This window comes from Lynx canadensis, chromosome F1, assembly GCF_007474595.2.
Source record: "Lynx canadensis isolate LIC74 chromosome F1, mLynCan4.pri.v2, whole genome shotgun sequence".
Classification (NCBI taxonomy): domain Eukaryota; kingdom Metazoa; phylum Chordata; class Mammalia; order Carnivora; family Felidae; genus Lynx; species Lynx canadensis.
Genome location: NC_044319.2, coordinates 3,281,348 through 3,305,868, shown reverse-complemented (window position 1 = coordinate 3,305,868; position 24,521 = coordinate 3,281,348). Strand labels below are relative to the sequence as shown.

Genomic DNA, 24,521 nt, shown 5'->3' with positions numbered 1-24,521 from the left:
CAATAAGCACGAGTTAAGCCCACCACAGAACATCCATACGAGGGAGCACGACCACGACTGTTAAAAAGGACAGGGTTAATCTATATTAATGACATAGGAAAAAGTCAGAAGTTTAGTGCTAACTGAAAAAGTTGTTTTGGTAATAAACTGGTGATGTTTTATAATTATAGACAACATTTATTGAGCCTTCATTTTTTAATTGAGCTTTCATTAACACTTAAAGGTATAAATATTTTATAGACAAAGCAATGGGAGGTACAGCCCACAGCCTTTACATATTAAGTGCGGAACTAGGTTATGAGTCCAAGCAAAGCCTCCACATTTACCTTCTCTTCCCACATACGCAGGAAAATATGCACACACACACAAATCCAGGAAAGATACTTTAAATTGCCAATAATGGGTCCTTAAAGTAGATAACCAGGTTATGGGGATTTCTACTTTACTTGGCTGTGCTCTCCTCATTATTTTACAATAAAAGTCTATTACATCCTAGGGGCACCTGGGGGGGCTCGGTTGGTTAAGGGACAGACTCTTGGTTTCAGCTCAGGTCATGATCTCGTGGATGGTGGGATCGAGTCCCATATCAGGTTCTGCACTGACAGTGTGGAGCCTGCTTGGGATTCCCTCTCTCTCTGCCCCTCCCCCACTCTCTCTCAAAAATAAACTTAAAAGAAGACATATTACATTCTTAATGAGGGGAAAAAAACAAGTTTATTCAAGTCTGTCCTAATCCCTATTCATAATGAGACGGGCAGGCGGTATTATAGTTAACAGCATGGGCTCCAGAGTCAGCAGCAACATCATAACATAGTACTGTTAGGTGATCACGCAAAATGCTAAGTTCAAGATGCCTGCTTTCCCCAAACCCAGCTGGAAGCTGAGGAAAATGTTCCTCTCTCATCTCTATACAACCAGGGTCTAAGAGGAGGCACTTAAAAAAAAAAAAAAGTCATTGGATTAAAAAACAAAATCAAATGAAGTCTATATATTCGTTAACTTCCCTAGAGTAAATGCAGTCGTTTGTGATTATTTTCTAATAGTAAAAAGCCAATTTTGGCCTTAAGTTATTACAAGCACAAAACCAGAAGTTGCCCTGTGTAGACACCTCAGTCCCAGGAGATCAAAAAGCAGATATGCAGTCTGGCTGGGGATTGAGAACTTATTTTCCTCTCTTTGATGTTCTGAAGGAAAATATGTCCACAAAAACCATTCTAAGACTTCTACTGTCAGACCACAGAATGCCTTCAGAGAGACTCACTTCCCTTAGCTACGGAATCTGACCAAAAAGGAAGAACTGTGATAAGAAAATCTAGATAACAGATTCCTTTGTTCTAGGAACAGAACACTCCTAAAACACTAAAACAAAAGAATTCTGAAGGCAAGAAAATATACACGTGTACTGTTACCTGCTCTGAGTGAAGAGGAACAGGCCGCGACAGACACTACCCCTTCGTCTAGAACTGGTACCCGGGATTTCAGGGCGACGATTTTCCTTTAGAAACAGAAGTACGTCCGTGAGCGTGTACGAAGGCCCCCACCTGCTCTTACCTGTGTTAATAATCCTGCTCCCTCTGCCACATGCCATTTTGGTAATGAAAACTGAGGTTTTCATTATGAATGAACCACCCAAGTTCATTTTGAAGAACACTAAAATTTGTAGGTGAATTCAGAAACAAGCAGTGCTGGATGCGGTATTCCTGTTTTCTAATATTTTACTCTGTTGGCAACAGTGGCATGCCGATCAATATAAACTTACACTTAATGCCAGTTTTTAAGTTACTGTGGGCACATCCTTAAATAAGTCTACCAGGTATTATGGAGTATCTCCTATATACTCAGTAAAGTCAGTTTCGGTGTTTTAGTGTCATCTAAAAAGAGGATGATAAAACAGTGGGAGACCGATGGGACCTGTATCACTTGATGAAAGTTAAGTTCTGCAAATATGGGGACGGTGATCCCTTCCTATGCTGAGCTGGCCTTTCCCCCAAACCCAACTAAAGCATGCTGCCTTTGTAAGAGGGGACAAATAAAATTAAAAAATAAATGCAAGAAAAAGCATGCATTTGGAATATTATATATATTTATTTCATAGGTGTATTTTTAAGACTCATCTCACAACGTTAAGCTAACCAAGAACCAACGGCTGATAAATTTATATTTAAAAAGGACACAGCTTGTCATGATGGGGACTATCCGCCCAGATTATTACCCACGGTGACCACAAAGTTTCTTGTCACGTGACTGCGCTTTGCTTTGTAACTGTTGTAATTAACCATCTAACCCACTGCAATAAATATTTTCATTAAAACTCAAGAAACATGAGAATGAGATAATAAGACAATCTAGACAATCCTTTCATCTTATGTCCTCCCATTTTTCTATGAAAGCCTGGCAAAGATTCCAGCTAATCAGGATCTCTCTTCTCGGAAGGGCAGCACGAGACTGAGGTCACGTAGGAGACGCGACCTTCATGATACTGGTTTTCGTGGGTGCTCTGTGAACTCCAGCAGGCCCGACGGCGATGAACCATGGACAGCATGACATGATCACACTGTGTGCACGCTAATTCACCCTTACGACTTCGAGATCAAAGCTGCCACTTTTCTGTCTCCTCTGTAACAGTGTTGCTCAGGGTCCTGATGTGCGAGGTGTCCGCCTTGCGACCCGATGAAGAGCTTCTGCCAGGTCAATCACTTCACTGGTCAGTTCGGTGACGTCCAAGAAGGGACGTGGTGCACTGACCGATATTCTCATACAAGCTGCCTGTCTGTCTTGTCGCAGACCGTGAACCGACCGGGAACCGGCGTCAGTCTGTTGGAGCACACTGAGCACCACTGCCCAACACCATCTAGGACACCGCCCCACCCTCCCCGACACCACCTAGGAACGCCGCCCAAATGTGCAAACGCCGAATAAAACTGGTGGGGGGAGCACGGTGGTTCAGGCAGTCATTCAAAACCAGAAACTCGGCCGGCGGAGTCTCGGATTCACAGGATGGCAAAAACAGCACTGCCTCTCCTACACTCCATCCTGTGCTACAGCAGACGCACCTCATCGGCCTGAAGCCACCAGAAATGGGAGGGTGTGGAGGAACGCACGGCTGGAAATCCAACTCTGGTCCTCAACAAAAATGGGATCACCAAAGCACGTAAGAGGAGATCTGCCTCAATTCCTCATGACTTCATAAATTCAGGAAATGTGGAGTCTCATTCTAGGATTCACGGTAACTACCAAGTAGCACACACTGGACCCAAAGAATGTCCTTCCTAACAGAAACCGTTACTGAAATGGGAATGTCCAAGATCTAAAATAAAAGCTCATCTACGCACGAATATTAAACAACCGGTTCACCGTTTTATTACACTTTCTTAACATGGGAACTTCTCTCCACTAACTTACCCTTCGTGGGCCGCTGGTACACTGAGGGAAGCTTCGACTCCTTGAACGGGGCTCAAGTGACTGAACTCGGAAAGTTCCGCCTCTGCGACTAAGAGGTCCTGTGCCTCCGCCTCTTCCAAAGGGCCTGGAAATCACACGGTGGAGAACACTTACAATGATTTATGCCAAATGTTTAGCGATTCCTCACAGTCCTTCCTGGACGATTACTTTCGAACACGTTTGGTGGCTCCGCTTTTTTATACCGTTAGGTTTACTCCCCGGCATCAGAATGCCACAGATCCTTCGAGTTCTCTGAGCCCAGTCCAAGAGCCCCCTTAATCCACACCTCTCACTTCTGGCTTAACGTGCAAGTGTTGTACACAGATCGACGCACTTAGTCCTCAACAGTCAAAGTGGTCGAACTGTCCCCCCATTTCACAGACAAAGAAACAAAGGCATGCAGTCACATCTTATCCCAGGCCTAGTAAGGAGCCGAGATTCAAATGTAGTCAGTTTTACTCTACAGTTTGTGCCTCATGATCCCCCATGAGAACAGAAGTTTCTATTTGAGACTGCCTGATCTTTTCGGGAATCATCGATGAAGATACTGCCATGAACATCTTTATGTTTTATCATTCAGATATTTTAGTGGAACCGAGCACATCCAAAGTGACAGATGCTATTCACGGGGACAGCCCTAGGCCCTTAGAGCAACTGCCTGTGTTTGTGAAACAGACATCAGAGCCCCAAAGAAACCACTAGGACACAGATTTCTATAGAAGTATTTAGATTAACAGTTTTAAAGTCAGGAGTTACCTTTAAATGCGCAGGGGGTCGAAACATACAAAAATGGGCTAAATTTATGATGCAATCTTAAGCCAAGTCTCTCTCCTCTCTCCCCCAGCCCCTTCCATGCCGCCTACGATAGCATGTATCAAACAACAGTCTAAGTGTTTGTTCGTTTATCTATAGTCCACTAGGCTCTAAGTTACCGACGGGCAAGGCCATGTCTGTCTCACTCACTATCTGACTCTCAGCAATGAGCCCACACAGAAAGAGCCCACCTGCTGCACATGCGTTAGGGGCTCAAAATCTTTCCGATGGAGAAACATAAAGCTATAAATTCATGGGCCCTTGGAGATTTGTTTTGATCGCCCAGAGATTATTTTGGCAGTGGGGACAGTGAAGAGCACGAACGAACGACCTGGTTTCTGAGCAGCTTTCTAGAAAGTTGAGGGTGCTGGACAAGTTAAAAACCGTACCAATCTAGTCTGCAGAGTTCGTATTGTTACTTCTCAGAGCCGTAAGAGGGCCTGACGTCACCTGCGCACATCGTGCCTACAAGCTAGTCCGCTGTGATCATATGACTGTTCAATCCCGATGCTTTTCTTACAATGGAAGAATTCTATCGCAAATCTTGTGAATATCGGGAAATGAGTTCTTACCCGTTTGTTTCTCCAGGTCTGGAGGAGTTATTTCTGATTCAAGAACGTCTGGATCACTGTCCTTCTCTGTCTGTTCAGTCAAATTAGCAATTAATTCTGTGGGAGGGCTCACTGGCTTTGAGGCCACAAAAAGATCTTCCAAGTCTCCTGGGGATGGCGCGTCCTGGTACTCCAAGGTGGTCTGGTCCGACCTGGTTGAGGTACCGCTACTTTCTTTGCTCGTGTCCAGTTTCTCCAAACTCTGTGAGGCCGTGTCCTCCGATCTCACGTCCATTTCTCGATGGTCCTTTTCGGGACTATTCAGGGAAAAGGCTGCTGTCCTGTCTTCGCTCTTCAGCCGTCTGTTTTCTGCCGGAACTCCACATTTATGGAAAGGTGACGTAAAAGATAGTCTTATTCTGCTCTCGTCTGCCCCCTGTCAAGTAAGAGGTTTTGGAAAAAAGAAAATATTGACTAGTAAAAAGAAGTCGCAGTCGAGTCTCAGCTCTCCACGCTCTCCAATTTTGGTATTTGTCTAGATTCTCTCCTCAGTCAACACTCGCTCTAAATCCATCTTTCCAGATACAGATACGTGGCTGTGAATGTTTCCCTAACTGGTAACAAGGCAGTTTTTCCAAAAGACTAGTAAACACAGGAGGCAAGATGGCCCACTGCTACCAAATGGTGTCCTATCAACCACAGTGGAAGTCTGACAACATACCCGCCTAAACAACCAATTAAATTAAGGTCTCAGTAAGAGAGAGGATGAATAAGGTAAGAAACAAAACATGGACTAAGAATTAGGAGGTTTCTGCCACCAAATAGCTATTTGATTCTAGGCAATTTACTTGGTGCTTCTGGGCTGTATTTTCTTCACTTGTAAACGATGGGTTTGGCTCGGCCAATACCATGAGTTTCTTTCTGAACTAATGTTTTCTGATTTCATGACACTCTGTGAGAGTGCATACAAAACTCTGGAGTGGCATTATTTAAATGGATTTATCATTTTACTTGTAAAAGCTAATATATTCTTATTAAGTCTTTTTTGTTCCAACTATTAACAGGCTTACTTCAGCAGTCCGTTTTGTGGCCACGCCTTCTTCCATGAATGAAATTCTAGTTTCTTTAAGTCGCAGAGGAGGGGAAAGGGACCTTCCAGGCGACAGAGACGGAGACGGTAAAGGTGATGTTCGAAGACCAGACCTTAGGATGGACTGAGGAGTGAACTCGGCAAATCCAGAGGAAGCGACTGACATGGCCAGAGTTTTAGCTTTCTGTGACAAGGAACAAATGGGATTGCACCGTTAGTGTTTGTAAAAGACACTTACAGAAGGACAGACAGGGTCAACCAAGTCACAGCAGTGGCTATATATGCTCATCTCCAATAAACACATCAATAAAAACTTTTATTATGGATTACTGGGAAGAAAATACAAAATTCTACTCAGAGGTTTCTATACATAAGGCTACAAGATATAAAACTGCATCCACAATCATTCTAAAGGCCTTGGTTATTCCCAGTTGAAGTTCCACTTAAAAAATACAGTGTAGGGGTGCCTGGCTGGTTCAGTCGATTAGGTATCCAACTCTTGATTCCGGCTCAGGTCACAATCTCACGGTCTGTAAGTTCAAGCCCCATATCAGGCTCTACGCTGACGAAGTGGAGCCTGCTTGGGATTCTCTCTCTACTCCCGCTCCCTTTCTCTCTCTCTCCTTCCTTCTCTGCCCCTCCCCCGCATGCACGTGCTCTCTCTCTCTCTCAAAATAAATAAACTTAAAAACAAAAATACAGTGTAGAGATAAATTATTTAATGGTTGCTTACAAAACATTAGCTAGGCGAAGAGAAATGATAGCATGCAGTGAAAAGAACTAGGTTTAATTACAGCAAGTTAATACAGATGAGCCTGACTTTAAGACTGTTTCACGAAAAATATAATTTCATCACATGAATCCAACAGTAACTGATTACTTCTGAGAATCCTCTGAGGATTTACTATACTCAATAAAAATAATTAGCACAGAAACTGTTTAGCAGAAATAATTCCTCCACTTAACTTCTCCTCTAAAGGACTAGCAAACTGTTGTATCCCATTAGATTACTAAATTCCATCAGATTTCAATTATTACATAGATTTTTTTTCCTAGATTATTTTTGGTAGCAGGCACAAAATAACTACATGATAGAATATGGAATGTGATTTTTAACAAAAATTTTTTTAATGTTTATATTTGAGAGAGCGAGAGAGAGAGCATGAGTGGAGGAGGGACAGAGAGAAAGAGACAGAATCTGAAGCAGGCTCCAGGCTCTGAGCTGTCAGCACAGAGCCCAACGCAGGGCTTGAGCTAATGAGCCATGAGATCGTGACCTGAGCCGAAGTCAGACACTTAACCAACTGAGCCACCCGGGTGCCCCAAAATGTGATTTTTTTTATGGATAAAAACAAAGTAACAAAAACAACTTTAAGGGAAAAAAGGGGGGGGGGGGCGCCACCTGAGTGGCTCAGTTGAGCGTTGGAATCTTGATTTTGGCTCAGATCATGATCTCAGGTTTGTCCCGAGGGGGGCTCCACGTGGAGCCTGCTTAAGATTCTCTCTCTTCCCTCCTTCTGCCACCCCCACCCACCCCACTCACCCACTTCGTGTGTGCACGCTCTCTCTCTCCCAGAATAAACATTGAAAGAAAAGAAAAAAGAAAAGGAAAAGAGAGAAAGGAAGGAAGGAAGGAAGGAAGGAAGGAAGGAAGGAAGGAAGGAAGGAAGGAAACAAGAATCACAGTATCCTACAGATTAAATGTCAGGAACTTAATTAGCTTATCCACCTTCTTTTCAAGTGCTTTTAATAACTATTTTTGGACTGGCATTTATTGAACTATTTTATTCACTTTGAAACTTAAGAATCCCCTGGCTTTACTCTCAATGTGGAATATCCAGAAACAACTGACAAAAACAACGGCAGGGAGCCTGTGGACTCGGCAGGATGATGGGCTAGGTGCCAGCACACAGCTGACCACTGTGACAGCGGGACGGAAGCAGGTGCCCGTTCCCTGCCACCGCAGGTCTACTGTTGTGGTTTCCCAACTCATGACTTAACAGAGATGTGGGGGAAAAGGAATTCAAGGCAGATATGCTGCTAGCAAGGAGTAACAATTTACAGTTTCACCAAAGGAGAGAATGTAAATAAATAAAAACAAACCTAAGAACTAAAAGCATCTGATATAAGGAAAAAGAGCAAACGGTAGCAGAGAAGGAGTGGAGGGGGCGGGGGTGGGGGGAGCAAACCCAACAACGTGAAACCTTTTTCCAGAGGTTTTAACTTACAGGTTTCAACTTTTAATAACCACAGAGACTTGCGTTACTCTCAGAACAACAATGTAATTGTTAACCTCAATTAAGCGCACAAGGTAAATTTAGTAAAAGTCTGTTTAAGATGTAAAAATATAATAAACAGTTTGGAAAGGTAACTGCCCCCAAAAGATTTAAAGCTGTCAATTACCCAGAGATAGCAGTTATAAACAGCTTCCTTCTCCCTTCTACTTGGAAGGTGAAAGCTTCCCAGCTTCCCCGCAAATGCGAGGTACCTAACACTCACCTTCACTACAAAGGGAGTTTCAAGTACGCGGAATTCCGAAGCCCTGGGAGAGCTCTGACTCGATCCTTTCTGTTGTGACCTTACTGGCAATGAACTGGACGCTCGGTATAAAGGAGACCTTGGGGGGGTTTGCTGAATAAATCCCAAATGCTGAGACGGCTGGGGCACGGGATGAACGACCGAATCCGGTGGTCTGTAATCACAGCACACACACAGTACACAGAAAGATCCGGATAACTAACTTGTAGACAGATCCATTTGCTAGAATTCATTTTTATGAACACGTAAAAATTCCTTTTCTCTACATATGACCTACATAATGAACACTGGTTTGCTTGACCTTTTTGGTTTTTATTGCAACGTAAGAATGATCACCAACACACACAAAAACCTTATTTTTTCAAATTAATGAGGGCAGTGACAAAATGGAATCTCAAGATTCTGCTGAATCATTTTCTGTGATGTCCTGGACATAGTTTATACAAATGATAAAGCTAATCTCACCAAGAACTTGTATTAAGCACGCATAGTCCCAACAGCTTAAAAACTTAATTTACAGATAAAGACTTTAAATTCAAAAGTGAAAATTCAGGTTACAAATTCTGATAGACCATTTATTTGCCTAAGCCACTCCTTCCCCAATTTCCTCGTCAACAGTCTATTTGATGGTTATATTTTGTAGCAATAAAAAGAAAACATTTTTAATTCCCCCAAATGACTCTGTGGTTCAGCTGAGAAGAACTGGAAAGGTAGTGCCTGTCTGGCGCCCAGGAATTACCCACCCCCGTCCTTGCCTTTCTGTCCTCTACATTCAAGTGAGACTTTCATGACTGTGATGGTAGATGAACATAGTTCACAGATGGGGCTTTAAGACCCAACCTGTTACCCAGTGGGAAACATTCGTTGGATTCGGAAGTATTAGCTTAATAAATAATGCTTACTAATAAGCACAGCCTTGAGATTTCCACCAAATCAAAAATACCCAGTCAGGCCACTAGACATTTTCTTGCCTCTCCTAATTCTTCTTTTCCTTCTCTGCCTCATTTGTATTCAAAATCTTTATTTGTAAACTGTTTGCTCACTTTTATGCTGAACTATCCCCCATAGATCTTTTGCTACGTGCCTTTGCACTGTGTCAATATTTATGTTCGAGGTGCCTGTTTATGAATGATTCTCAAAAACACAGCCTGTGCAACAAAGTTCCCTACTGAGTAAACACAAAATTCTTATACTAATAAGTGTAAGACCAAATATATTGAAATTCTACTAAAACAGTTATCAAGAAAAAGCATTTTTTGATTATGATATTTTCTTTAAAAATGTAGTTCTTAGGATTTCCACAATTTTTTACCATGATACAAATAAGTAATGCATTTCAGGTCACACACACACAAAACATAAATTACACAGACTAACACTTAGCCTCGCTATATGCAGTGCCCACTGATATGACCTCTTCTGTTTCGTTGAAAGAAATGCTAGTCACAATCCGTTAAATTTACTCACTACCCACTAATGCAAACCAGTTTGAAACACAGAATTAGGGAATGGAATGGTTTCTATAAAAATAAGTATTCACACCTCAATTGACTTTCTTCCTTCTGAGTTAATCATAGCTTTGAAGGAGTCTCAATACTTCTTTTTCTTTAGGTCGTTAGGCCATTAGTCATGAGTCTGAAAACCTTTATTACTGCTCCCTTCTTGAACCCCAGATCTATTAAAGTGCAAAGGGGCTGAGAAAAAGTTGACTTGTGGGGGAAAAAGTGGAACTACTGATAGGAAAACAGAATGACAATAATAATGACTTTTATTTGAGATAACCTTCCCGGTAATTAAAAGAACACCACCTCCACCTAATTAAATCTAACCCCCCAAAACAGAAAACCCTGGTCAAGCTTTGAAAATATGCCCACTTTATTATAAATAGCTTAGGCCCCGTTTGTAAATTACTAACTTCTTCTGAGTACCTTAAATTCAGATCATTTTATTCTCCTAAAATAATGTAATTCTGTTCTTGATAAAATGTAAACGATCAGAAATTTACAACAATCATGAGCATGGTGTATTAAAGACAAAGAACCAAACATTAAGAGACACCTGTTTGTTCTCCACTCTTGAGGATATGAATACTTTTTCCAACAATCCAACATTTTCAATGAAATACAATCGCAATTTCATCTTGGATGCAAAACTTCAACTTAACTATTTACTTTCCTAATACCACAGGTGAAGATGTACAAATATTATTGCATCTGAAGCCACGTAAGGCATTTTAGTGGGCTCTGCTATACAGGAGAAAGTTTCGATGACCCAACCGAATTAGTCACAAATTATAAAAACGACTTTGAGTCACAGATCAGTCAACCAGGAACTTATATTAAAGAAAGCAAGTTAACAGTTTACTTAGCTCATGATTGTAATAAAACAAAGTTTGCTTCTTTAAGCAGTCTGATGTCATTCAGCAAAATTTCTAAGTAGGCTAGCAGCTGGTGTAAAGTTTGCTAAAATTACTACACAACTTACCAAGTTAGAAAAAAATTAGAAGCATGCACGAAAACTCATTCAAGAATTTAAAATCATGTAAAGTTTTAAAGTTAATTAAAAATTACAGTGCAATTATTGTCTAACATTGTGACTTAAAAATGATTCAGTTAAGTCTTACCTAGAAACTTTTTGTGACGCTTTTAAAATTGGTGTTCCAACAAATGCCTCAGGCATTTTTGCATGTGGGAGAGAAGGAGATGGTCCTTCTGTTTTAGGACTACAAAGAAAATAAAAATTTAACTTTGGATTATGTATTACGAAGAGTATTACATTAAAATATGCTTTAAGAAGGTAGGATTAGGGGCTCCTGGGTGGCTCAGTCGGTTGAGCATTCGACTCTTGATTTTGGCTCAGGTCATGACCTCACGGTTCATGGGACAGAGCTCCGCGTCGGGCTCTGTGCTGACAGCGCGGAGCCTGCCTGGGATTCTCTCTCTCCCTCTCTCTCTGCCCCTCCCACGCTGCACACATTCTCTCTCTTCCCATGCTTGCACGCATTCTCTCTCTCTCAAAATAAATAAACTAAAAAAAAAACCAAGAAGGGATTAGATAGGAAAGGAGGGCTTTCGCTTTTTACTCTGTACGTTTCCGTTCAGTTACAAATAATAATAAATATAAATGCATTTAAATTTAAAGACAAAAAAAATTCTTCTTACAATAAAAATAGTCAACATACAAGTTTCTCCTTTTTAAACACACTAATAAACGCTAAGGCTGGACTGCTGATGACAGCTTCTGACATCCAGGGAGGATTAACAAGAAGCCAGGCTGTCACGGGGTATGAGGAGAGAGTACCTGCTGCAGGCTGATGTGCCGTCTTTAGGGTCGCTGTTTGCCCAAACCTCTCCAATTTTAGACAACACGCTACTGATGAAAGTAGATCTTGTTAACACAGTCCCTGTTCCGGTCTGCCTTGTGACAGTCGATAATGGTTTGGGTCTAGAAACTGTGAAACAAAGAACGCAAGATCAATTTCATCTCTGATGCCAGGATTTTACTAGACTAATAATGAAAGAGTGACTGGAAAACAGGGGTCATGAGAGAAAGAGTAGTTCAGGGTTATACTTAGTTTAACAACATCTATGCAGCGAGATTCAACAACTTGGGCTTTTAGGAGGCAGTAAAAATATTATCCGACATGTTCTCTAAAAGTTGGACAGGAGTGCCCAAATGAAATAAAACGAGTTCTTTTACTCTGTACTACACTGCTAAATAAACTATACAAACTTCCAAGAAAACTTTTATGTTGGGGGACGGGGAGCAGGGGGGGCAGCTCGAGTGGCCAGTAAAAAACAAAACAAAACAAAAACAAAACTACTGTAACGAATCAAAGCAAAAGTGAGCTAAACAGAAGCTAACAATGGTTCAGAAGGTAATCATTTGATATCCTTTCTCACCCGATACTTTCTGATAGTTTTCAGTGAAATCTTACCTTCTTGAAGAACTGGTGATGTGGACAGATGGTAAGGCTTGGCTTGCTCAAAGGCTAATTTTCGCTGGATTTTAGGAAGGACTTTCCCATATTGGTCTATTATAGCATTCCGAACCTCTGATCTCTCCCGCAAAATAGGATCCCGATCATTCTATTGAATATGCCGTAATTGGTAAAAATTTAACATTCAAAAACATTAAGTGTTACGTTTACGTATTTAGCATTTAAAATAAACTCTGCATACCTAAGAGTATCTTCCTCCTCCTTCATATCCATTCTTCCCAACCCAGGACCTCTGACATACACCTAACTGCATTAGCAGTCCCTGTCCACTGGCCTCGATCCTTCACAACTACTAAAACAATGGTTATCATTCACCAAGGGTCTACGTGGGTCAGGCACCATGTCCCTTCAGACACACCTCTGCGCATCCCCACGAAGAGACCTTGACATTTTACAGGTAAGGAACCAAGGCTCAGAGAATGTGTTTCAAGCACAGAGCACAAAGAAGACTCAATCGGACCCCTAAGGCCCATGCTCTTTGCACGGTGTTAACTCCTACTGCCCCTCCACCCCTGCCTCCTATTCTCCGAGTGGGGTGGTTAGTCTCGCAAGAAGTGTGGGTAGTTAGCCAAAGAGAAATGACGTACTTATGAGAGAATCAGGTAAGTACTAATTCCCTGCTCCCAATCTGCTACAGAAGTAACAAGAGGAATTCTCCAAGCTCAAGGTTATATAAAAACCCCAGTGGTTACCAAAGTATAAACTCTGTTGTTTTTTTTAACATTTCTTCATTTTTGAGAGACAGAGAGGGACAGAGTGTGAGCGGGGGAGGAGCAGACAGAGTGGGAGACACAGAATCCGAAGCAGGCTCCAGGCTGTCAGCACAGAGTCCCACGCGGGGCTCGAACTCACGAACCGTGAGACCGTGACCTGAGCCCAAGTCGGACGCTTCACTGACTGAACCACGCAGGCGCCCCCAAAGTACAAACTCTTATACAACAAAGTCACCAGTTTTCCTTCTTCTCTTGTCCCCCATAATGAAACAAGTTGAACCATACCGTGAGATTGGCCTTCAGAGTTTGGTTCAGCCTCAGGGCAGAGGCGTAATTGGCACGCTGCAGGTAGTGAACTAGAAGGAACTCCTGATTTCGAACACTGGTGCTGGACTGCAAAAATCTCACCAAGCACTCCTAGGAAGAACCAAACACAGTCGTGAGCCGCCAGCATATCCGGAACTTCTGCCGAGCTGCTGCTGGGGGTCATCACCTGCTCTGTGTCGGTGAAAGGCAGCTGCAGCAAATCCTCCATCAGGCCCGCGTCCTGGCAGACCTCGTACGCGTGCCTGAGGAGCTCCTCCACGTTGAGGCCGGCGGAGTGCTGCCGCAGGAAAGTCCAGGCCTCCACCACGTACCTGAAACCGGCGTTCAGCACGATTCCGTGTTAGAAAAGCTGTTTGAGGTATTCAAAATAAGCGCTCCACCCACAGAACCTCATCACGCTCTGTGTATATAATTTACAAGTACTTTAAGCTTTTATGAAATACTCATCATCGTGGGACCTGGGTGGCCGAGTCGGTAAAGAGTCAGATTCTTGGTTTCGGCTCCGGTCATGATCTCCCTGTTCGTGAGCTTGAGCCCTGCAATGGGCACTGCACTGACAGCAGAGAGCCTGCTTGGGATTCTCTCCCCCCTCTCTGCCTCTCCCCTGCTCACTCTCCTGGTCTCTCATAAAAAAAAAAAAGAAGGGAATGCAAGCTGGTGCAGCCACTCTGGAAAACAGTATGGAGGTTCCTCAAAAAACTAAAAATAGAACTACCCTGCGACCCAGCAATTGCACTACTAGGCATTTCTCCACGGGATACAGGTGTGATGTTTCGAAGGGACACGTGCACCCCTATGTTTATATAGCAGCACTATCGACAATAGCCAAAGGATGGAAAGAGCCCAAATGTCCATCGATGGATGAGGATAAAGAAGAGGTGGGATATATATACAATGGAGTTTTACTCGGCAATCAAAATGAGTGAAATCTTGCCATTTGCAACTACGTGGATGGAACTGGAGGGTATTATGCTAAGTGAAAGCAGTCAGAGAAAAACAAAAATCGTAAGACTTCACTCATATGAGGACTTTAAGAGACGAAACAGATGAAGGGAAGGGAAGGGAAACAAAAAAAATAAAAACAGGAAGGGGGACAAAACAGAAGAGACTCATAAATATGGAGAACAAACTGGGTTACGGGAGGGGTAGTGGGAGGGGGGATGGGCTAAATGGGTAAGGGGCACTAAGGAATCTACTCCTGAAATCACTGCTGCACAATATGCTAACTAATTTGGATGTAAATTTAAAAAAATAAAAAATAAAACAAGTTAATAAAAAAAAAAACTTATCATTACATAATGAAGTTTGCTAATATCAACGAGAAAGCTTCACGTGATGCTGTTCTGGACCATTACTTACGTGTAAAATAGAAAAGCTAAGTAAGTACACAGGAGTCAGAAGACATAAGCTAATATGGTCTGGACAGAAGAAGAGTAGTGTGGTGTGGCAGAAAAAAGCCGGCTCCCGTGGAACAGACACCCAGCATGAGAGCAGTGGGACCATGGAACAGTGTTTATGGGCCGGTGATGGGCTTGCTTCACTCAGTAAAAAAATATTGTGACTGATCGATAAAGCAAGATCTGATTAGAGAACACGGGTTCAACTAGGCAGTTTTGGACATCATGTGGGGGCCATGAGGCTGTCCTTCCACGGGCAGTAAGACCATTGGATAAGCAGTGTTTCCCATGATATACTGTTAAGTTAAAAAAAAAAAAAAAAAGCAAGCTTACAACAGTATGAACATTAATTATTTAAAAAAAACTAACCAATGAACAAAGCCTATAAACATTTACAGACTTATTTCGTACTTCCTAAGATAACAAAACGTCTTGAAAGATCCACACTAAATCTGACAATAATTAATCTAGCACTTGGAATTTTTGGAGGGGCTGGCGGCTTTCAGGACTGGCGTGGGGGGAGGTGGGCAGAATAAAAACATGGCAAGGACACAGGAATATGACTATCAAGCAAATAATTTTCTTAAAACTTCATCCAACTAAAGGACACAGGGTAAGGTGACGCGGGGTAAAGCGGCCTAACCCTCACGGAGGGCAATGTGCCACATCTCCCAAAATTGTAACTGCAAATGTCCTTTCACCAAGCAATCCCACTTGCAGGATTTTACACCTTACAAGCTGCATCTGTGCTTGTGCAAAACGTGCAGTTACTCGTAGCAATGTTTAAAATGGCAAAACACGTAAATGTTCACTAAGGGGAGGAAATTAAATAGATACTGGTCCATCACACCGAATTACTATGCAACAAAAATAAGGAAGCTCTTTTTGTACTATTCTGAAATAAGTTCCAAATGACCTAGGTGATAAAAGTATGTTGCAGAGGGGCGCCTGGGTGGCGCAGTCGGTTAAGCGTCCGACTTCAGCCAGGTCACGATCTCGCGGTCCGTGAGTTCGAGCCCCGCGTCGGGCTCTGGGCTGATGGCTCAGAGCCTGGAGCCTGCTTCCGATTCTGTGTCTCCCTCTCTCTCTGCCCCTCCCCCGTTCATGCTCTGTCTCTCTCTGTCCCAAAAATAAATAAACGTTGAAAAAAAAATTAAAAAAAAAAAAAAAAGTATGTTGCAGAAAGACGTATAGTAGGCCACTTGTATTTTTAAAGGGGGTGGGGGGTGTTCAATGGGTCCATGCTGCCCAACAGAAGCCTGGAGCGGCCCCCTTCACTGCTACAGTGACAGGACTGCTACAAGGTTCCGGGGGAAGGGAAAGCTCCTGAAACAGCCTGTCACAGTGAAGGCCAAACTCTTCAGTAAAATTGCAGAGGAGAGTGAGGGCACGTGGGGAGCCTGTATCCCTGCAGCTCGAAGCCATGTGGAGGGAGGGTCATGAGAATATGGGGCTTTTTGTTTTTCAACAGTAAGATACTTACATGCTTTGACAAGGTTCAAAAGGATACACAGTGGACTCCCAGCCTCCTAAGCTGCTTCTTGGTGCCCAATCATCACTAACAATTTCTCCTGTATCCTTCCTAAGAAGTTCTGGACACACACAAGCAAACACGTATCTGTTTCTTCCCACCTCTACTTAAGCCCTCCCCCCACCTTTTGAAAAGCACTTGTCAGCATATAATGAACCCATTTATTAAATAAACATTTATCACCGTTAGCTTTTTAAAATTTTTTTCTTTTTTAAAAAAATTTTTTTAAAGTTTACTTTTGAGAGAGAGAGCACAAGCAGGGAAGGGGCAGAGAGAGAGAGTGAGACACAGATTCCGAAGCAGGCTCCAGGCTCTGAGCTGTCAGCACGGAGCCCATTGTGGGGTTCGAACCCACAAAATCGTGGGATCACGACCTGAGCCAAAGCCTGACGCTTAACCGACTGAGCCCCCAGGCAACCCTTTCTTTTTGTTCTAATGTTCACTCCACATTTATTTAGCCAGCCAAATGCTTCTGGCTAACCCAAGTTATTTCATTTCAACAAGTACTTCCTAATTCATTACTTTTGAGGACACTGGCAGTTTCTACCTGTCTAACCAACCCACGATTACGCTACAGAACTTGTCGTCTATCTGAGATGCAGAGATTCAACCCTCTCCTCTCAGAGATGCATTGTTTAACCCAAGAGAGCAAAGAAAACATTAACTTCCAGAGTGCTGGCACTGAAGTAGTGTTTGGTTCATTACGGACAATTTGTGGTGAGTACAGTGACCATTTTCTAAAAATATAAAAGCGGCCAATCGATAGAACTGGAAAATAAAAAAAAAGAGTTGTGTAAAACAGTTACAACCAAGTAAGAAACATTAGCTCCCAGCAACTTCCCCAACTAATTTGGTTAACAAGGAAACCCAATAATGAGATCGTTGTATTTCCAATCGTGCCATTTAACTTGTTACAAATGTGACAGATCAAATAACTACAGCAATATATACATATATTGCTGTAATATAAACGGCAAATACCACACTGATTAGAGAACGTTAAAATAAGGCAAAGGGAAGAGGCAATGCAAAGATATCACGTGCTCAAATCTGGTTCAAGTATGTAAGATTACCCAACCTGATTTTACAACTCAGGATGACTTCATCCTTCCTCTCTATTTTTGGCCCCTCTGCAGCTACTCAAACCCCAACCGTCCATGGGGCCGACTGCCAATACAGCCAATTAGCAACAGATATAATTTTTTTAATCAAGTATTTTTTCAAGTGTGAGAGAGCACATGCATGTGAGTGGGGGAGGGGCAGAGAGCGAGGGAGAGAGAGAAAATCCCCAGCAGGCTCCGCACTGACAGTGGCGAGCTCGACACGGAGCACCGTGAGATCACGACCTGAGTGAGCCACCCAGGCGCCCCGGCAACAGATGCAACTTTAAACCTCAGCTTCGTTTCCCGTTACTCCTTATTCATCCTTTCCTATGACAAAAGGTTTTTGCACATTTCTTCCTAACCCCAAGAGATGAAGAACCCTAAGAATGAGTATGATGTGATGCTACCAAAGCGAGATTATATACCGCTGATTTACTGACGGATAATCCAGAGTCTGACCGCAGTTTCAAAATGTGGACTCACCTGTTAGAAAGCAGAACAGTGAGGTGAAGGATGACGTCATCGCCACTGGACACCGTCGGCTTCATGGTCTGAATGTACCTGAGGGCTTGTCTGTGCTCACCCTGGCTCATGAAGGCTTGAATAATCTTTGAATGCTGCCACGACACAGGTTTTGCAGTACTTGGGTGAAACAGGAGATCCAAGCCGCTCTGCAAAGAGGACATGAGAGTCGGTAAATACAAACGTGACGCGCTGCATTTACACAAGGTAGCCGACCTTTACAAAGACAGGCAACGCTACAGCCACAAAAAGCAGTTTAAATGCAACCTGTAAAGGTCTACTTGAACACGTGGTGTGTTTTAAGTAAAAGCTTCATTCTTTTGAGGCCTCATTTAAGCTATTATAGCGGCGCCTGGGTGGCGCAGTCGGTTAAGTGTCCGACTTCAGCCAGGTCACGATCTCGCGGTCCGTGAGTTTGAGCCCCGCGTCGGGCTCTGGGCTGATGGCTCAGAGCCTGGAGCCTGTTTCCGATTCTGTGTCTCCCTCTCTCTCTGCCCCTCCCCCGTTCATGCTCTGTCTCTCTCTGTCCCAAAAATAAATAAACGTTGGAAAAAAAAAAAAAATTTTAAGCTATTATAAAAAACTTTCACCACCACCGTCACACATCAATGCCGAAGTCTGCCTCCTACAGCAACACACCTAATGTATCTCCGACGGAACAAGCGCCGTATTTGCGCTACTAGCAATCGCTTATTATTTTTCTTTCTTTGGATAGTACGGAACCTGGGGTTCAAAACTGTTTTATCTTTGTATCCTCACTGGATAAATAGTGCTTGGTAAAGGCACTGATTGAACGGAGTCCTTAAATTACCTCTAAAAGCAGACTGTATCGTATCTGTAACATCACATTTAATCCAGCTATGTATTTCTTTCTAAAATCCTAATAGTTTACGAACGTTGACATTCTAAGTGAACAGACTTACCCCATAGTCATTATGATCTATCAGCCAAAACCCTTGGATAAGTTTGACCTGGCCCCAAGAAATGGCAAAGGCGGTCGGAAATGATTCGATGCAAGCATCTGTTTTGTTGGGGAAGGAATACATGATATCGAGTAACAAATAAATGGTCTTTAAAAAAGAGGATTAAGGGCAATAAACAAGAAGAAAACTCCCACACGTCTAATTGTGTTAGGCAGCAACAGCAAAGAGGCTCGAAGGGGCTGCGTCTGGCATTCGGAAAGCCCGGACGGATAACCAACCGTGGTAGTTTTATGAAACGTGGGCCTAGCCAGTCCTACAACCGACCTCACTCGTTCTCAACAGCAAGTACCACCAACGAAGGAGATGAACTAAGCACACTTGCTTAAGGAAGCCAGTGGCTTACGGGCAAACTGAAGAAGCAGAGCCACAGACAAAATTCCAGTTAGGCGACAAAATTCCAGTTAGGCAGCAAAACCCAGCAGCTTAAGCAAGCGCATCATCTCTGTTATAAGTCACGAGTGGAACTACACGTTTTTAGATAAAGAAACTGACGTTAGCACAAAAATATTACTGCAAAGACCACCGGGCTCCAAGCCAGCCAATACCTAAGGTAATATTAAGCTAACTTCTCATGTATTCGTGCTGAACACAGAAGTTGACCTCACTAAGAAAGAGCATCTGGCCGGCCATATTTTGGAGCCGTTGTTCTAACTCTGGGAACGTCTGGGACACATGGTCCAGTCGAGGAGAGCTGTGGACGCTATCCCTAGAAAATTGAACACCAAACACAGTTCTGCATGGTTTCAGGTCCGCGACGGACCCTCTGAACCCAACCAACAGACCCCGGGTTAGGAAACCTTCCTTTAGAGAAGTTTCAGATGTGAACTGGAGACTGGTTTTAGATGTGCGAGGTTCCCACCATTCTCAAATCTGAGGATTCGGGTAACGCATGAATTACTTGACAGCGCTTAAAGGATACGACAGCGTGTTTGCTCGCTTCGGTAACGTCGTCTAGGAGGTATATGTCCAGCAGTGCCTACAAAAGGATAAAACATCCGGTGTGCTTTATGTATTCGTTCACTCAGGCTCCTTGGTTTCCCGAGCCTGTGCCAGGTGTGAAATATAGGGCTAAGTACGACCACCCTCCCCCCCACAACTCTGTTGTCGGGCACTTACGTGTAGACTGGTGGGGGGGTATTTTCCTGTGCCTCCTTCATCCCGTTTCCACAGCTTCTCCACGCCATCTCCTAACTGAGAAACCATTCCGTCAATCATCAAGTAATCAGGATTCCACTTCCCTCTGCAAGAAGGGCAACATTCACGATTATTTAGTATTAACTTATTTAGTATTATCTAAATAATTTAGTTTTATCTAAATAATTACTTAGTATTATCAGAACAATAAGCATCACGATCCCAACAATCCAGAGAGTCGACAACAGGGCCCCGTTTAGCGCCAGGTGAGCTCTAGTCATCAAGAACCAGCTAGACCCCGAAGACGCCTCTGGCTGGGGCACCAGCAAGCCAGTGTGTGAAGGTCAGGTCCCGAGGAGAACCGGGTCCCGCCCGCCAGGTGCCTGAAGCGATTCTGGGTTTTACAGCCCGAGAGAGCACGGCAGCCCATTGGTGAAAACGTGCTGCAGTTCAGGGTCCAAGAGCCAGGCCCTCAGTTTCATCACCCAGGGGGTTCTGGCCCCAGCGATCTCTTCACCACTGCCTCTCTGTGCGCCTACGAGGCGAGAGGCAGACACAGTGCCTGCCTCCTCCTCGAAGAACACTGCTCCTGGGGGCGGGCAGCTGCTCAGTCTGCAGCCATACTGACTGCGTAACTTTGTGACAAACAGGACCAGAAAGCTTAGCAAACCCGCTCAGGGACACACACACTCTTAGCAATAACAGATCCAGAATTTTCAGATATGCCTAGTAAGTCTCCCAAGTCCACGCTCGTCTCCAAGATTAGTTCTTAAGCACCGGACTCCACACTTGCCACGCACCAAAGGCACTGATCTCTGGGCGACCGTGACCTTGCGCCTGTGCCTGCGTGAGCCAGCGTGGTCAGTGCTGCGGGCTGTGCTACCACGGAGCCGCTCTGGCCCAAGGGAGAAGGCGCTCTAAGTCCAGAGGCAGAACCGAGGCTCACTCACTGCTCTTGCTTCTAGTACTTCTACTTCTTTATTTCAAAGGAACCAATGAGGCAAACAGTCACGTGTTTTCAAAAGAAATAAAGGAAATAAGAAAAACAGAAAAAAGTGGGTGAAGTGTCGAACCACAGCTGTTAGTGGAAATAACGTAACATGCCTAACTGGTGGTATGTTTTATGTTTTGAGGACTCGGAGCTTCTAGTCTTTTCCTGAATACGAATTCTCAGGAAAAATATACGCTTACACTACAGAATCTCCTCTGATAAACCAATTGTGGGAACTACTTTAGATTAGGAAATACTGAGTTATAGAGTAAAGGTGGTAACCCTTAGGTCAAGGCAGACAAGCAAACGTTACAACTAAAATAATAAGGCTGGCAACAAATCCTGTCACCATACTTAAGAATTCCACGATTTCAGCTCTTGTAGCGCGACGAATTCTGTTCTGAGGTAGGGAGACTTCTTACGAAAGTGATTCTTAAAATGTTCTGGAAGGTTCCGGATATACTGTACCTGGACAGACGCTCACACTTCTGTCGACGGCTGGTGTAGTAGTTCTGGATGACAGGGTAGTTGTAGCATAAGCGGGGCAGGTGCACGGCATCATCTAAATATTGGTGGGGGGGGGGGGGGGAAGGCCGGTAAGACTTCCAAAACTTCCCAACAATACTTAAGGTTACACACATTAACATTTTACTAAAATCATATGATGCTGTTTAATCTGCAGGTTTCCTCAATTTAAGTAATAAATTCACTTAAATGAAGTAAATAAATTAGCAGATACACAAATGAGAAAACAGAGTCTCTCGTGACAGTCTGTAAAAACAAGGGTGCTGGCTTAAAACTCTGGAAAAGCCATTCCAGAAAATGATTCTACTCCCTTAATCACAAATGATCATCTGAAAGCCAGCAACGGTGACTATTTAAGTAAAAATCAAAGAGCATAAAGAAAGAGTAAGATCAAAGCAATTACGCACAGGACAGAAGCACTTCTAAACAGAATCTAACGTGTGCCCCGGACGTGCAAGAAGTTAGAGGCTTTGGAAGTGCTCTAGACAAACATGGCAAAAGTCAAATCCTCAAATTCTTGGTACTGGCATAAATTATTAGCTAAAAGGAGACATTGAACAGATGGCAAATAATACTGGCTAATAACTATATTAAAAGAACTCTTAAGGAGAAAAAGATCAGCAAATTAGAATAGAAAACCCACGGGTGAATGGATCTAAACAGAGCTGGTGATATCGCTGGACCCTTTTTCGGAAGCCAAGTTTCGTGTCATTCAGCCCAATAAATAGTGTGTGGACGCGTGGGAACGGCACGGGGCGAGGCTCTCCAGACACAAAGTGAGGAAGAATGTTCGGAGGTGAGAACAGGAGAAAACGTAAGTGAGGTGGTGGGAGAAAGGAAATCTGAAACCCCAGAACAAGCAAGTTATAAGGATTTAAGACAGCGTCCACGCCCATCCACAGGTTACGTAAATCTTTTACCTAAGCCCTCTGGTAGCAGCCCGGAGCGGCAGAACCAAAGCACCACTTGTGTGTACCGGCAGATGAGCCGGGTGACCAGGCACTTCCTGTGGAGGTCCAGAAGGCCTGCGGGGAGGTCGAACACCAGATGTGCAACTTGCAATTTGTCAATCACAAACGAAAAATCAAGACACTCGACGGTTCTCAAAAACTAATGATTCGGAGACTTTTAACAGTATATGTGTATTTCTGAACACACTTCGCTTGAACAAGTAATCTCCAAAATGCTAAAATAAGTAACTTACTAAGCAGACATTTTAGGGAAATGCCTCCACCTTAGCTATGCTTCCATGTACCTAGTTTCAGAAGCCAAATTTAGACATTAATACAAACTAGTACAGTAATATTAACATAGGCTGCTCAAACCAGGCCTTTAAATGAAACTCCGTGTTTTGTTTAAATGGCAAACAGAGACAAAAAATTTACAATGACCTCTGTGAATAAAAACGAATAAGAATTCGAAACTCTACCGTCAGTATGTACTCTGCCTCAACAATCAGAAAGTTTAACCCAAATTTCCCAAGCTTATTTAAGCAGGAGCTCACGGCACATCGAATAACATTCTGTAGTTTTCGTTACAAAACAAGAGCCTCTGCACAATGATGTATCTAAGGCACGGAGGTTTATTCTTTCTCGAAGCCAAGAAGTAAAATTGAAATAAAAATTCATTTACAAAAGATAAAGCGCACACCTCTCTCGGTGATGTCTTGGGCCTCTCTCGTGAAACAGTTTAAGACCGAATTAAGGTTGCTAAGAAGCAAACGGCACTGCTGGAGGGACTGTATGGTTTGCGAATCGATGAAGCGACACGAGCCATCAAATAATGGTGTACCTTCCAAGGATAAAATACAAGATGCGTTTTGACACAATAAGTATGAATTAAAATCGCAAATGCAAGGTTTCTCAAACTCGTATCGGCCACAGACTTAGTCTATACATTGTGAGATTCGCCAAACACAAGGTTGAAACGGCACACGACCTCAAGAACCCCAGAAGAGACAAATCCAAATTACTATTTTTTGAAGAGGCAGGACGGGGTAATAAGCAATATGTGAAGAGGGGAAGGTGATCTAGAGTCAACTTCAGATTCACTGGAAATTAGTTCATTAAACACTTCTCCTTCAAGTAAGTCCTTTACAGCAGATCTTTTACGTACAGCGTTGTTTTGTGACTAGTATTTTGTAAGAGCACTCCTTCCACCTCCACTCTTCAGAAGCGAGACAGCGAAATGGAGCCTCAGATGAAGACTTACGACGACAAATTGCACGCTTGTTACAATTCGTTGTAGATTTGGCTGTCTTTTCATTTCAAACTCAAGATGGAGTTTATAAATTCATTTTTTGGGGAAAAAATGGGTATTTTAGTTGCGACTGGTCACATCTTTTAGATAAAATTTAATCTCGTTAATATTTCATGGGTGACTAACCACGCAACAAGTATCTTAAGCAGAAACCCTTCCTCAAATGATACGCTCTACTTCCGATGTTTAAAATATTATGCTTTGTATTTTAATTACATTAGGTTTAAAAAACAACAACAACCCATTAAACCAATAACGGAAGTTGAAGGCAGCAATAATGGCTGAGTTACCAAGTTCAAGCCTGAAGCACCACATTATACTCTAAGTATAATGAAGGCATACAATTTGTGAACTGATTTGAAATTTTTTTACATGAATTACATAACCATAATGAGTTCTAAAAATATTTTCCTTTCAAAAAAGTACATTTTTACCCTGACTCTGAATTATCCAGTGTTTGTCCCTCACTTCAACTATACTAAGTGATTGCCAAAATATTTAAAATTATTTCATGTTTGTTATTTCATTAAGTATGCCCTAAAAATACTATAGAACCTCACGTCTTCCTAAAAAACTTAAAAATCTTCTACGAAGAGTAATTTA

At 42.9% G+C, this 24,521-nt stretch overlaps 1 protein-coding gene across 6 annotated transcripts in view; it reads right to left on the bottom strand.

Moving 5' to 3' along the window:
• Positions 1 to 24,521, bottom strand: part of AHCTF1 (AT-hook containing transcription factor 1) — a 79,693-nt gene that overhangs the window by 14,441 nt on the left and 40,731 nt on the right. For all 6 annotated transcript variants that reach the window (XM_030302702.1, XM_030302706.1, XM_030302705.1 and 3 more), the window contains 17 exons: positions 23,310 to 23,450; positions 22,580 to 22,684; positions 21,603 to 21,696; positions 20,126 to 20,249; positions 19,929 to 19,985; positions 18,950 to 19,096; positions 17,988 to 18,175; positions 13,640 to 13,784; positions 13,432 to 13,563; positions 12,371 to 12,521; positions 11,734 to 11,884; positions 11,057 to 11,155; positions 8,395 to 8,587; positions 5,876 to 6,079; positions 4,827 to 5,241; positions 3,403 to 3,526; positions 1,410 to 1,495 (listed from right to left, as the gene is read on the bottom strand). In XM_030302702.1, coding sequence (XP_030158562.1) covers positions 1,410 to 1,495; positions 3,403 to 3,526; positions 4,827 to 5,241; positions 5,876 to 6,079; positions 8,395 to 8,587; positions 11,057 to 11,155; positions 11,734 to 11,884; positions 12,371 to 12,521; positions 13,432 to 13,563; positions 13,640 to 13,784; positions 17,988 to 18,175; positions 18,950 to 19,096; positions 19,929 to 19,985; positions 20,126 to 20,249; positions 21,603 to 21,696; positions 22,580 to 22,684; positions 23,310 to 23,450 — 2,556 coding nt within the window. The remainder of the gene's footprint in view (positions 1 to 1,409; positions 1,496 to 3,402; positions 3,527 to 4,826; positions 5,242 to 5,875; positions 6,080 to 8,394; positions 8,588 to 11,056; positions 11,156 to 11,733; positions 11,885 to 12,370; positions 12,522 to 13,431; positions 13,564 to 13,639; positions 13,785 to 17,987; positions 18,176 to 18,949; positions 19,097 to 19,928; positions 19,986 to 20,125; positions 20,250 to 21,602; positions 21,697 to 22,579; positions 22,685 to 23,309; positions 23,451 to 24,521) is intronic.